The 14,273-nt window shown below is 40.9% G+C and overlaps 1 protein-coding gene across 21 annotated transcripts in view; it reads right to left on the bottom strand.

The window, feature by feature from the left end:
• The window catches only part of MCF2L (MCF.2 cell line derived transforming sequence like), a 116,942-nt gene that overhangs the window by 4,384 nt on the left and 98,285 nt on the right, over positions 1-14,273 (bottom strand). For 8 of the 21 annotated variants that reach the window (XM_083610476.1, XM_083610468.1, XM_083610473.1 and 5 more), the window contains 11 exons: positions 12,590-12,682; positions 12,394-12,486; positions 10,526-10,651; positions 8,286-8,507; positions 8,038-8,130; positions 7,795-7,873; positions 7,318-7,387; positions 6,590-6,705; positions 4,281-4,340; positions 3,876-3,950; positions 509-627 (listed from right to left, as the gene is read on the bottom strand). In XM_083610476.1, coding sequence (XP_083466602.1) covers positions 509-627; positions 3,876-3,950; positions 4,281-4,340; positions 6,590-6,705; positions 7,318-7,387; positions 7,795-7,873; positions 8,038-8,130; positions 8,286-8,507; positions 10,526-10,651; positions 12,394-12,486; positions 12,590-12,682 — 1,146 coding nt within the window. Of the gene's footprint in view, positions 1-508; positions 2,785-2,888; positions 3,951-4,280; positions 4,341-6,589; positions 6,706-7,317; positions 7,388-7,794; positions 7,874-8,037; positions 8,131-8,285; positions 8,508-10,525; positions 10,652-12,393; positions 12,487-12,589; positions 12,683-14,273 lie in introns of all 21 variants that reach the window. The other 13 variants (XM_083610469.1, XM_083610485.1, XM_083610470.1 and 10 more) reach the window with 4 other exon arrangements.

The following is a 14,273-nucleotide window of genomic DNA, read 5'->3' as shown; positions in this document are numbered from 1 at the left end:
GCCGGGGGCCAGCGCTGTCCGGAGACACTTCCGGGTCACGTAGCCAGCGTGACGAAGCTGCTATGGCGATCCTGCACCAGTGCAGCACACGGAAACGCCGTTTACCTTCCCGCTAGTAAGCGGTCCCTATTTATCTACTTGCACTTAGGGGTGCTTTCGAACTGCTAGGTGGGCAGGAGCTGGGACCGAAAGATGGGAGCTCACCCCGCTGCGGGGATTCGAACCGCCGACCATGCGATCGGCAAGCCCTAGGCACTGAGGTTTTACCCACAGCGCCACCCGCGTCCCTTTTAATATATTTATACCCCACCTTTTTTCCTCTGACAGGGACTCAAGGGGGCTTACAGATAAAACAAAAGGTTGTCATCTGCCGCATACCATACATTCTGACTGACAACCTATTTCCAAAGACACCATCTCCAAGGGGTCTATGGGAGATTAGTCACTGTGGCCAGGTTCATACATTATATCTTCCTCCCTCCTATAAACATGAAAATATATTAGTTACCAGCTTCTTCTCTACTTTTACTTCTTCTTCTGCATCTGAGGAATTAAGTGGATCCTCTGCACTGGACCAGCCATCATTTTCTTCAGAAGCATCAAGTGACTGAGATGTTTTAGACCATCCTTAATAAACAAACAAGCAACTGTTATTGAAGCTTCTCAAGCAAGTACTGAACTGTTTTGATATAATAGCTATGAAGGGGTTTTTTAAAATACTCAAGAAAGTATTATTTATTTATTTGACATTTAGTTGCGACTTCTATATAAAACGGGGGGATACACTTCAAACAGCTACAACAAAACGCTAGATATCCTTTGAACCAATTCAATTGTACTAAGTGATATGCCGTCTTGGTGCTAATAGGCAGCTAGTGAGATCAACAACTGCAGCCAGGTAAGAAATGAGAACCTAACCAAAAAACAATGGTTTGATCCAGACTTAAATCAAGCTTAGAGTAAACCCACTGAAATCAATGGGACTTAAGTTAGGTTTGCCATTACTAAGTCCCATTGATTTCAATCCATGAGTCTGGATCCAATCCAATGTTTTTCCCCAAGCCGAACTACAGTGGTACCTCTGGATGTGAACGGGATCTGTTCCGGAGCCCTGTTCGTATCCAGAAGCGAATGCAACCCATGCCTGCGCGCCTGCAGGTCGCGGTTCGCCGCTTCCGCACATGCGCGTGACAACATTTTGACCCTCTGCGAATGTGCGAGCGGAGAAACCCGGAAGTAATGTGCTCCGTTACTTCCGGGTTGCCGCAGAGCGCAACCCAAAAATACTTATCCCGAAGCTATTTCAACCCGAGGTATGACTGTATTATTAAATTTATTAGATCCTATAAATAAGAGATGGCTAACCTTAGGTATCAGGTATCTCAAGAAAATTTTTCTGGTTCTCTGAAACCCCACTGATTTTGGGGTTGCAAGAAAAAATTAAAAATCCCACAATGTAGATATAGAATTGGGGTGAACAGAAGGGTTTAAAACACTTCATCCCAACATCCTTATGGGGATGCAATTTGTTTCAAGTCATCCGATTGCTCATTTGATGAGCAGGGAGGGGGCAATGATCTGCATAGATCAGGGAGGCTATGAGAGTGTTCAAGGAGTGACATTCACAGATGCCATGCTTCCCTGGAGCGCTAGACAAGGATTAATGCAATCTTTGGGCCAAAAAGGGTTAGCCACTCCAGGTTGTTGGTGATTAACCTCAGCCTTTTTTTTTATGGCACTGCTAGCATAGATAACTCATTCTGATGACTCCTCAAAGTCTTGTTAGGTGACAAAAACTTACAAGGTAAGAAAACAAAAGGCCTCCCAAAAAAGAAAAAGGTCCTGCTATTTATTTCACAAACGGTAACTCAAACAGTGGGAGACAGATGTGATTAGTCAAACACATCACAATGTGCTTCCAACTGGTACACTTTTTAATCTGCCAAGTCTATCTGGCTCAAAATGCAATGGAATACGACACTTTACTCCCAAGTGCAATTTAGGATAAGAACTTTCACACAGATTAATGGTCCGCTAGTGGTTCGTCAGGTTGGGAACTCCATGCTTTCATGTTGATCACTAAAGTATCCCTTGGAAGGTCATGAATATCCATTCCAATGAATAAAACATGTATTTAGTTTACCATGTCGCAACAAAGCAGCATATAATTTGATCTCTTCTTGTCTTTGTTTTTCTTTTTTCACGCCTATGAGCTAGCATAGATATGGTGTGTGCATACTTGCTTGAGTTTAAAGCTGAACAATTCTATACTGCAAAAAATTACCAATTCTCCCTCTCTGCCTCCCAAATAGCTTGCAATGAGAAAAATCTCTTCATTTGTGCTTTTTGTATCATACATCATCATCACAACAGGATACAACAATGGACACAATAACAAATCATGCACGTGTTGGCAATGGTACACTTATATTTCTCACTGAGAGTAGACTAAAAGCTACTGTTATTTCTGAGTATCTCATCTTCTAAATAAATAATCCCAAATAAAACTCGTACAACAGATTTCCAAATCTGTTTATTGAAAAACAACCCACTTCAACACAGCTACAAGGATACTGTATGAGTTCCCTGCACTCTCTCTGTGTCACATTCCCCTAGTGTGAGCAAGATATGAAATCTACAGTGCTGCTCTGCAGATTAAAACAAGTCTGATTGTCAATGCCTTCCATTAATTACAATTAGGCAAATTAAATGAGCAGCGGTTGGCAAGACTCTTTGGGGTGGATCAGAATCTGCTCTTCCCAAAGAAGGTCATTGGGACGTTTGCTTGGCCAATAAAGCAAGATGAGTGCCACAACCCCAGAGTCGTCCGTGACTGGACCTAATGGTCAGGGGTCCCTTTACCTTTATGATTCTGCAAAGCAAGTTACCCTTCTCTCATCCCCATAGCTGCTATTAGTCATGGAGGGAAAGGTAGGCACAATATTTGGGGGGAGAGGATCCCTGGCCCCAGCCTAAATCATGCTGCTTTTTGGACAATGCTGGAAACTCTGATTTTATCCTACTCAGTCCTCAGTGGAATTAACCCACACAATGGAATGGGGAGGGACTACCAGGATGGACACTGTCCTGAGCTTTTTGGAGGAAGGATGGCATACAAATAAGATTCTAGGCAGATTGAAAACCAATTTAAAAAGAAGGAACAATTCCCAATTCTAGCTAAAAATGAGTAAAATGGAACAACCACCCCCCTCCCCGAAATGAGGCTTTCAGTTTTTGGGCAGTTCCTGCAAGACTTGTGCTTCGTGTCATCCGTGACAGTATAAGATGTTAGAGGAAAGCCAAAGCAAGCCCTTAAAAGCAGCCACAAGTCACAGCACACATCACACCATGCACAAAGTCCATGTGGCCCCAGAAGAGATACGTTACCTTGCCTGCGCTGGGCTGCTAGTAAAAGATAAGTAGTGCTGACCCACTTGGCCCTGTTCCAAGTTAACACAGAACTTGCATCTGTGAAAGAACTGAATAATAAATATTCCCAGTGCATTACGCTGTTGCCGTGATACCACCTTCCACCCTGAGCTTGAAACTGGAAACTAGATTCCACTCAATCATAATTAAAATGAAATAGCCTTGCTCTATTTATCATTTCTCTCCCCCACCCTTCCTAATTTTTGCTATCTTTTTATCAGATTATGTTGCAACAACCTATCAGCCCCAGCTCTACTCCTAGGTTCTCATCTCTCAGCTTTTCACACAATGAGGTTTCCTGGCACATTTGTCCCTGAACTTAAGTGAAGGTACAGAAAATTGCATTGCTTTTTTGGCTACCAGGTGTGGCAATTTCAGTCAAAGCGAAGTGCATGCTACTGTTAGGATTCTGCGATTTCGAGTTTGGAAAGTTGGCTCCACTCTACCTCTCAAACCCAAAGGAGTTGGATCACTCTTTACTTCATGTCGTTTAGTGTTTTTGTCTGGGCTGGTAGGAGAAGCTGCAGCAGGCAAACAGGCAAAAAAAGACAGAGAGACAAGAAAGAGATATTGAAGAATTCGAGAGAGAGAAATAATAGGTGGGTTGCATGCAAATTACCTTTGAGTTTAGACTGGAAAACAAAAATAGAATCTCATACTTTTAACTGGTATTCATGAAAGCAAGAAAAAAACATTTTAAAAATCTAGGAATAATCAAAAAGTGCATATTTATGGTTATATGTACAAATATTAAAAAGCTGGTAGCAAAGTTATAATTAATTTGCAATTTTCTTTATTTTCTGTATTCATATATCATTTTATTCCAATGAAACTAAATCCTGGATCAATACCTGGTCGTGAAAGAAGGATCATTGGCAAAGTCTGGCTTTTAGCGGTAGGAGACGCTGTTTCTGTCAAGGCAAGCATGGAATATTAGTGCTTACCGATATGAACTTTAAGTAGCTGGCTGCACTCATTGGCAGTTTCTCCAGAAAGAACTCAAAGGTAATGGGGTTGTTAAAGAGAAGGAGAGAGAGAGAAAAAAGAGACTTTTTTCATCAGCGCGATGGATGCATAATGTTGGTCACTCCTTTCAATCTCATAATAGTTCCATAGTTATAGTGTGAATGACATATCAACATGTCTTCCTGGATAATTTAGATAAGTTATTCACTATCAGCATGGAACCACTGTGCATTCATATAGGTGTGCACATGGCTCCCACAACCAAAGCACTGTAATAATAATTTAAAGCAGCCCAGGACAGGGCAGGGCTTAAAAACGCTTTCATGTAAAATGGTACAAAGGAAAATGCTATCAGAGATAACAGCTCTGAGAGCAAGACTAAGCCCACCTTCTGTGGTGGAAAAACACACAACCTCTTTTCCTTAGGGACCTGTGAAAATAACATTTCAAAAGGGTCTCTTTTTTTAAAAAAACAGCTCATCTTGATAGAAAGCTTTCTTGAAGGAAGCAAGTGCATTCCTTCTCCAGTAACAAACTCAGTTAATGATGATTTTATTTTATTATTTATACCTGCCCATCTGGCTGGGTTTCCCAGGTAAGTTTTTAGAAATGACAGAACACAGCATGGAACATGAGAAAAGAGTGGAAGGAGTTGTCCACTGGGAACACATCGTGACAGTGATCCCAAAACTGAATTAATTGCCTCCAACTATCTGGCAAAAATTAAGCCAATTCCAACTTATAGAGCTTGAACCTTACTTTCCTAGACACTGCGTTTATCTCCAAGTACAATCTCAGTCCTTAATAACCAGGAAGGACTTGATTGATTGATTGATTAATACTGCCCCCCACCCCCCAATCCCCACCACAAATGAAGTTTGAACATTCATTGTTCACAGAAAAGCATTCTGGTTGGTGTGCAACACATCTTACAATTTTTGTGGAGCTCCCTCCCAGCTCCAGGTCTCCTGCTACAGAGTATTTTGAAAAAGAGAGTAAGGAGCAAGGTCTTCCTATCTGAACAGAAAGGCAACAGCTTTCTGAACAGAAAGGCAATAGATTGGGTGATTTATGGCTGGGAGCTCTAATGAAAAGATGCTAAAGCAACTTTATCTTGTCAACAAAAATCATTTCAATCCTTCTATTTAGCCTCATATTTTACATTAGCTTCACGGCTCAAGGCCTGACAGCTGTCCTTTCGAATTTTTCAAGTCCTTAATTGGGGCTTTGAAAAATCAAGAGTTAAGGCTTTGAAGTTACAAGAACCATTTTGGAAATACACAAATCCTAATGGTTTGAATCCTAAGTACTGTGGGCAAAGTTTCCAAGTCTTTTAATTCCTGTGCATTCAATGCCAACTCCCTGCAAAAACCTGATCTAGAGGGTGTAAGGACTCTTTGGAATGGTGCATATAGGCCTCTTCCTGGGATTCAAGCCAATATTTCTACACATACAATCAGTGGCAACTACAATGTGTAACTGAACAAAAATAAACCAGCTAGTTTTGTAAAATTTACCTTTCTGGCTTTGGGGATTAGTAATACTGTACATTACTGTGTGTGTGTGTGTGTGTGTGCGTGTGCGTGTGTGTGTGTGTGTGTGTGTGTGTGAGAGAGAGAGAGAGAGAGAGAGAGAGAGAGAGAGAGAGAGAGAGAGAGAACTGAGAAATCTGAGATAGTATCTTCAATAAAATGAAGACAGAGAGGAAAAGGACAGAGGGAAAGAACAGAGGAGTCAAAGGTAAACCAGAAGGTTGTGCCAGAAAAGTAAGGCATTTATGAATAATTAATTATTGAAATTGGAACAAATTAACAGAATCTCCCACATGATTACTACACTTTTAGAATCATTTAATTTTTTTAAAGGGCTTGAATCATAATTTAGTAATGAAAAATCACCCTATGGAGACAAATAGGTTCCTGCAAATAAATCAGTGTGGTTCTTCTACGGGATTTAAGACAGGCATGCTATTGAACAGATATTAAACAGAACCAACTAGCTAATATTTGTTCTATACCTACCTAAATTAAATAAAAAAAAATTGCACACCTGTTGGTTTTATCTATGACAAGAGTTGACATTACAAAATATGATCACACGACCAAAATATGGTTACAACTCCTTTTATGCAACAAATTATTCCACTTTATAGTAATTGATGCACATTAATAACCAAAGGGTACTTCAAATTTACCTTTGCCTTTTTCAGGATACTTTGATGCTACTGAGGTTATACATCCATCAGGACTTACAACACCAGCACTTCTCTCCTCCTGTTTTCTGATGTTCCTTGCCTCATTTCTTGAAGGACTGTTCATGGAAGAAATATAAGACTACACTAAGGGCCAATTCACTTGTTCCCATTACAAGATAACCACAACAATCTCAGAGCAAGTAAAACAAACTTTTTCTTTTCCTTTCTTTTTTTTAAGCAAGACACAACCTTACAAATTAGACATACTTTCCCACTTAATGGGTACGGGGAGAGATGTTCTACACTGCACACTATGGTACTGTGTTTGCCTAGCTCGTTCCATATCTACAATAAATATTTCAGAACAAAAATGAAGGGACAAATTTGTACCTGACACAGTTATTTTTAAGCTGAGACTTGCAGGGAATGTTTCAGGTTGCCTGCCTGTGAGGTAGGTAAAGGTGTAGGTAACCTGAAAGTTTCTAAAAATGCATGTGTAAAAGAGTTGGGGTCATCATCGTTCTCTACTGTTTGTAAAAGCACCCATATAGAAGGTGCTATACGTAGATTAAGAAGGCATTTAAACTCGCACACTGCAATATTTAGCAAGTAAGTTAAAAGCAAATAAATGGTTTTAGAGACAGGCAAAGCAGAAAACACTGAAATCGGAAGCGTATTTGATGAATCAATGTTTTATAAAGTAATTAGTGGAACAGATAGCAGCTTACCTGGTATTATTAGACGATGCAGGTAAAGGGAGACTGTGTGTATGTTCTAGAACTCTATGCTGGCTAGCTTCTGTAAGGAAAAGAGAGAGAGAAAAAGCCTGTCTATCAAAGCACCTCAGGCAAGCTGCAAACTTTTGGTTCAGATTTTGGAAGTTCTGTGCAAAGTTTGGAGCTCTCACTAAATACAGAAGGGGAACAAATTATAAGGCTTCTGTTACACTACAACAAACTAAGCATGAACAGAACTCTTTGACAGTAACTGTGGGACTTTGGTTCCAAGCTGGGAGCAAATTAGCAGCAACCCCAACATTAGGACAGGGTGGAAAGTTTTGCATCCATCCTCGATTGCAGCATCTTTAATCTCCCCACACAAAATACAATGGAAGGCGCTTGTGTCTGTAAGGGAAACTAAATGCAGCCATCATACTGATAGCCACATTGCTATGGGCAGATATTAGGGAGAAGGAAAAGACTTACGCCTGCATGCCTGTAACTGACTGGTCAGTACTTTCCTAATTTCATTTACCCAGGTGGCTTTGACTTCTGGGGTTGGAGCCTGCATCAAAAAGAAAAAGGCAGAAATTCAGCCAACTAGTTGCCACAAATTACGCCATTTCGAAATGAGACAGGCAGGACCAATGTTTTCAAAGTAAACATCTACACCTTCATAAAACTGCCTTTAAAAGGCAGCACAATGCTTAATTTGGGGGGGGGGGTTACCTGTATTATATACACTTCTTCCCTTGCATTATACCAGATTTCAAATTTTTTAGCGTCACCTTTAACGTTCTCTGTTATTCCAACAGCAGTCATCTGAAAACAAAAGGAATGTTAAATTGACATCCTGCATGACACCCTTGCTGTGTGTGTGTGTGTGTGTGTGTGTTGCTGCTGCAGCCAAAATGGTATTATTTTTGCTCTACTATTTATTAAAATGTTTATATTTTTTTAAAAAAACCGTATCTTACATTTAAGGAATTCTTAAAGCTGTATGAGGGTGCTTTCTCATATCCTTCTCCGTTTTCTTCTCTCTTTTTACAGAACAGTATTGCCTTCTCGTGAAGGAAGAGGTGCCTCTGCATTGGCTTGAAACGTGCCAGGTCCTTTACTTTCGAGTGCCCCTTTTTGTGATCGGTCCATACACTGAAAGATCCCTGCATCAAAAGCTTGCCAAGTTCATTCAGGTTTCCCTTAAAACAAAAAAAAAAGCAGACTGTTTACACTTTGTTAATAATATTTAGAAAGGAAGACCAGCAATGGGAGCAGCACCATGAGTAGAATTAAATGTTGTGCTAAGGAGAATGTGCCTTCATTTCTACTTGCCAGATAGAACAATCTCCCCTCCCCTTCCCCCAACATGCTGTTCTCAGGGTTCCCTTGATCCTCCTGAGTAAATTTGGGGAAGGTGTTGGGGATGCACATAGGTGAGGTAGAGAAGCGGAGAAAGTCCTGTTGCACCAGGGGCACTAGGCGAACTAATACCAGTGTACTGGAAGAAGCAAATATCACCAGTGTCAAAGCAATGATTCTTCAACATCAACTTTGCTGGACTGGTCATGTTGTGCAGATGCCTGATTATCGTCTTCCAAAGCAACTACTCTATTCCGAACTTAAAAATGGAAAGTGTAATGCTGGCGGTCAACAAAAGAGGTTTAAAGACTCTCTCAAGGCAAATCTAAAAAAATGTAGTATAAACACCGGCAACTGGGAAACACTTGCCTGCGAGCGCTCCAATTGGAGAACAGCCTTTACCAAAGGTGTCATGTACTTTGAAGACACTCAAACTCAGGGCGCAAGGGAGAAACGTGCTAAGAGGAAGGCATGCTTGGCAAATCCACACTGTGATCAACTCCTGCCTGGAAACAAATGTCCTCACTGTGGAAGGATGTGTGGATCCAGAATTTGCCTCCAAAGTCACTTACGGACTCATTGTTAAAACCGTGTTTATGGAAGACAATCTTACTCGGCTACAAGTGATCGCCAAAGAAGAAGAAGTTATGTTGGCTTGTGCAGGTGGAACAATTTAGTTGAAGCTGGTCCTAAGCCTGCATTATTCTCCTGCAACTGGGTGGGTTGGTTCTATGGTCTTGCCTCTTAAGTCCAGTGAACAGTCCCTTCCTGAAGAAATGGAGAACATCCAAAGTCTGGACTTGTTACATAAGGCTGCTGGGTCTCATGAACTAACCAAAAATGTTTCAGAGTTTTAGTCTACCCTTCTCTCAGGGCTGTGGATGGCAAAAGTTAAATGTTAAAAGACAGGAACCAGAATTAAGGTGTGGGACGGTAGAGAGAAGAAAAACCTATTTTATATAAGTCCTCTCAGCAACACCACCCTGCAGCTTTCTATTCCATTCTAAAATTCAATCAATGTGTATATCTCTTTCTGTGGGCGAGTGACACACACTAAACACAGGCTAAGTGACATGCCACCAGAAATAATGTAAGAAGGGAAAACATTTTCTCGTAAGTGCCAACTAACAGAATATACTGCAGCTCAATGTGTTTTGAAACAAGTTCCTTCTTCAGCAGCAACCTCAAAACTTTCGAACTCTGTAGAACAGCAGAAGGAGCTTCGACACATATTGCAGCTCATCTAATACTGTTAGTAAAAGTGCAAGACAGGGCAAAAATATATGTTTGAGCTGCTGCAACTATTCTATATACCGTATTTTTTGCTCTATAAGACTCACTTTTTCCCTCCTAAAAAGTAAGGGGAAATGTGTGTGCATCTTATGGAGCGAATGCAGGCTGCGCAGCTATCCCAGAAGCCAGAACAGCAAGAGGGATTGCTGCTTTCACTGCGCAGTGATCCCTCTTGCTGTTCTGGCTTCTGAGATTCAGAATATTTTTTTTCTTGTTTTCCTCCTCCAAAAACTAGGTCCGTTTTGTGGTCTGGTGCATCTTATAGAGCGAAAAATACGGTGTGTGTGTGTGTGTGTGTGTGTGTGTGTGTATGTATATATGTGGAAACTTTTAAGATTCCTTCTAAAGAAGGAAGCTGTAGTCTGAAATGCACTGAGGTGGAGCAAATCTTGTAGGATAGCATTTTTGATAACTGGCTTCTTCTTTCTGCATTCTTTCATTAGTTTTAACCATCATTTTAGATAAGTAGTGGTGGTGGTGGTATGGAAAACTGTTGCAGAAAATATTGCCACTACTGCTTGCATTATGTATCACTAAAATGTGAAATTTTAATGCTACTACTTACATCATAGCCAGTGATTGCAATTTGGTGCATGGAATCATTAACTGCTTTAAGAATTCCCAGTATTGATGTCAGTGCCTCTTGAAGATCTTCTGCTCCTTCACAATTTTTACTGTATTTTAGCATTTCCTGTGAAAAAAGTAAGTATATAGCACCTTATGAATCTCAAGAGCAACAAAATTCTCTAGATACAACTGGGGAGCTACTACTATATGCCATAAAATATTGTATTTTTCGCCCTATAGAGCGCACCGGCCCATAGGGCGCACCTAGTTTTTTTGGGGGGGGGGCATAAAGAAAAAAATATTTATTCCCCCCCCCAGCCCCCAGAACAGGCTGCTATCTGCAAGCCTTGGGAGCCCGGCGGGAACTTCCACCGGGCTCCCCAGGCTTGTGGATATCTGCCCGAAGCCCGGGGCGCGCTGCTCAGCGTGTCCCAGGCTTCGGGATGCAGGCTGCTATCCACAAGCCTAGGAGCCCGGTGGGAAGTCACGCCGGGCTCCCAAGGCTTGCAGAGAGCTGCCCGAAGCCCAGGGTGCGCTCCGCTGCACTCCCCAGGTTTTGGGCTGCAGGCTGCTGTCCGCAAGCCTTGGGAGCCCGGCGGGAACTCCCGCGGGCTCCCAAGGCTTGCGGATAGCTTCCTGAAGCCTGGAGAGTGAGAGGGGTCGGTGCGCACCCCTTCATTTTTGGAGAGGAAAAAGTGCGTCCTATAGGGCGAAAAATACGGTAAATGGAGACTGCAATATAAAATATAAGGTTACAATCTGAGAAGGACAGAACTGGAGACAGTGAAGATGGAAGACCTTAATTCAAGTACCGTATTTTCTCAGTACTTCTAATATGACCTTAGTAAAGACATTGGGCTGGTTCACATGCAATGATTAACCTAATCTGTACATGTTACATGAACCTCTCATGCAGTAGAAGAAGGAATAAACCACAATTTAATATCTCTTTCTAGGATTGTTGGCTGGTGACAAGTCAGAAATTGTGGTTTAAAATAAACTTTAGTCAACTGCAAAACAAAGTTAACTCTAAAATCTGGGTTGTGATGTGTGCTTGCTTAAACTAGAATTTATTCTGAACCACGATTCTTGGTTTAGATGCAACGGCAAACCAGGAAATTGAGAAATAGAAACTGAATCTCATTTTGATGCCCCTCCCAGCTGTGCTAAGAGAAGAAAAGAAGAAAGGGGAATACTCCAGTTCAAGGGGTTCATGCATATAACCTCAAACCACAGCTCAGCATTATTTGGGAACCTGCCCATTATCTACCAGACTCAGCTTGTCAGCTCATAATAATTCACTTCATTGCAATCTTGCTGAAGGCAACTATAATGGAAGACTGTAAAGCATGCTGCAAATTGCAAACACTGTCAAAGCTATAAACTATGGAATTACTCATAGCGGTCAGTTGCTCTAAATCACAGTCACTTAGAATATTTTTCGCCCAAAATTTTTTTATTGGTTTTCACAAAATAAAAAAACACACTAACAAATAAACATACAAACATAAATCATAACCTTATTAAAACGAATCTTCTCAACATTGTTAAGTGACTTCCTCATATCCCCCTAGTTGGATTTCAATGAATATCATTTTAACGGTTTTCCAAATCAAAGTTCTTAAAATCTTAACTTAATCACTTAACATCAGTCATTCTTCACAATTCAGCATTAAACATAATAATTCCTCGCATTACTTATTTAAATCCTAGGCCTAGCTGGTAATTGCAAGCTTTTTCCAATTAATTTAACTTCATGTATTTAGCTAAATAGTCATTAAATTTCTTCCATTCTGCTAGAACCTCCAAACAAGGTCACTTAGAAATTAACTAAAGGCATAGTTAAAATATTATTATACTCCTTACCTTTAGCAAAAGCTGATATTTGGTTATTCTTTGAACAGGTTTCAGTAAATAGGAATCCAAACTCAGCTTGTGGTCAAGTTTTCTCTGACACTCCTATAAATATAAATGAATAAAGAACTGAAAAAATCCTTCCATGAAATGCAATGAGAAAGATAGTAATCAACTAATTATGTGTTTACAGTAAGATAAAGAATACCTGAAAGAATACAGAGTCTGAGAACTGCCTCCACAGACTTTCAGATCGAGGTTTATTTTGACAGTATTTTTCATAAATCTGAAAGTCTTCCATCTGAATGAGAGAAAATAATTATTACAAAAGTTTTAAGTTTTCATGCAATTATGAAGTAAACTATCACACTTACAATGGGCATTCGACTAAGTTTTACTCAGAGGAGACCCACTAAAATGAAAGAAGATGGCTAAGTTAAGTCAATTGCTTTTAATGGGTCTACTCTTGAGGAAAGCTTCAATAACAACCATTCTTATTAACGGACTGTTGAAATATGTATGGCTGTTCCGATTGGCTAAAACTGAGTTGACGTTAGATCACACAAAGTAACTCTCCACCCCCCCCCCATTAATTCATGTCTTTGTTCCTGTGGGAACTCCAAAAAAAACCCCTGTATTATTTATTTAATATCTATACTCCACCCTTCCTCCCTGAGGAGCCTCAGCTGGTAAGCACATCACTGTTAAAAGAATACAATGAAAAGTAAAATAACATATCTAAAATGTCTTTTAAAAAACAACATGTTCTCACAATCATTTAAATGTTGCCAGGAAAATTTTTAGCCATCCAATGTCTGGGTAAACAGGAATGTTTTAAAATCCGTCCTGAAAGGTTATAAAGAGGGGGAAGATACACTTCACCACAGAAGAGACGTTCCACAAACAGGGAATCTCCACTGAGAAGGCCCTGCCTCATAATAATGCCAACCAGGCAGCACCCGGCAGTGGCACTTCCAACAGGGCATTCTCTGCTGATTGTAGGGCCCAAGATGGTTGACACTAGGGAAGGCGCTCTTTCAGGTACAGTGGTACTTCGGGTTACATACGCTTCAGGTTACATACGCTTCAGGTTACAGACTCCGCTAACCCAGAAATAGTACCTCGGGTTAAGAACTTTGCTTCAGGATGAGAACAGAAATTGCGTGGCGGGAGGCCCCATTAGCTAAAGTGGTACCTCAGGTTAAGAACAGTTTCAGGTTAAGAACGGACCTCCGGAATTAAGTTCTTAACCCGAGGTACCACTGTACTTGGGTCCCAAGCTGTTTAGGGCTATGTTTGCCAGCACTAGCACCTTGAACTGGACTGGTACTACACAACATGACCCACAACAGCGAAACTCAACTGGGTAAGTCTGATATGACTGTAATTTCCTAGAAGCTAGCAGAACTCAGAATTCTAATCTTCCTCTCTTATATGCATTTGTTTCAGCACAAAGGCCTAGACCTGTGGTTCCCAACGTGGGGCACACGCCCCACAGGGGGGCAATTTGATTTTTAAGGGGGGCAATTTGAGAATGACTTAGACCATGTTAATGGCCTTTTAGGCTTCCTCCAAGTGAATAGGAGTTCACTTTTTTAATAATAAGGATTATATGTTACAGGGGGTGGGGGATCAGGATTTTAGAGATGCTTAGGTGCGGCATGGCCACAAAAAGGTTGGGAACCACTGGTAGACATTTGCAATGCAGACATTACTGAGGAAGAAAGATCAAGTTAGCAAAACAACTATGCTCTCGATCAGGGGATGGGCATACTTCAGGCTTGTTGAATCTATTTCGCTTTTCATGAGAACTCCCAAGGTTCACCAACCAGAGACAGATGCGAAATAGTGGCTCAGCATAACTGGGAGCCGAAAACTTTTGTGGATCTACT

This window comes from Podarcis filfolensis (genome assembly GCF_964270895.1).
Source record: "Podarcis filfolensis genome assembly, chromosome: 4".
Taxonomy (NCBI): domain Eukaryota; kingdom Metazoa; phylum Chordata; class Lepidosauria; order Squamata; family Lacertidae; genus Podarcis; species Podarcis filfolensis.
This window is presented reverse-complemented; position numbering and strand designations above follow the sequence as displayed.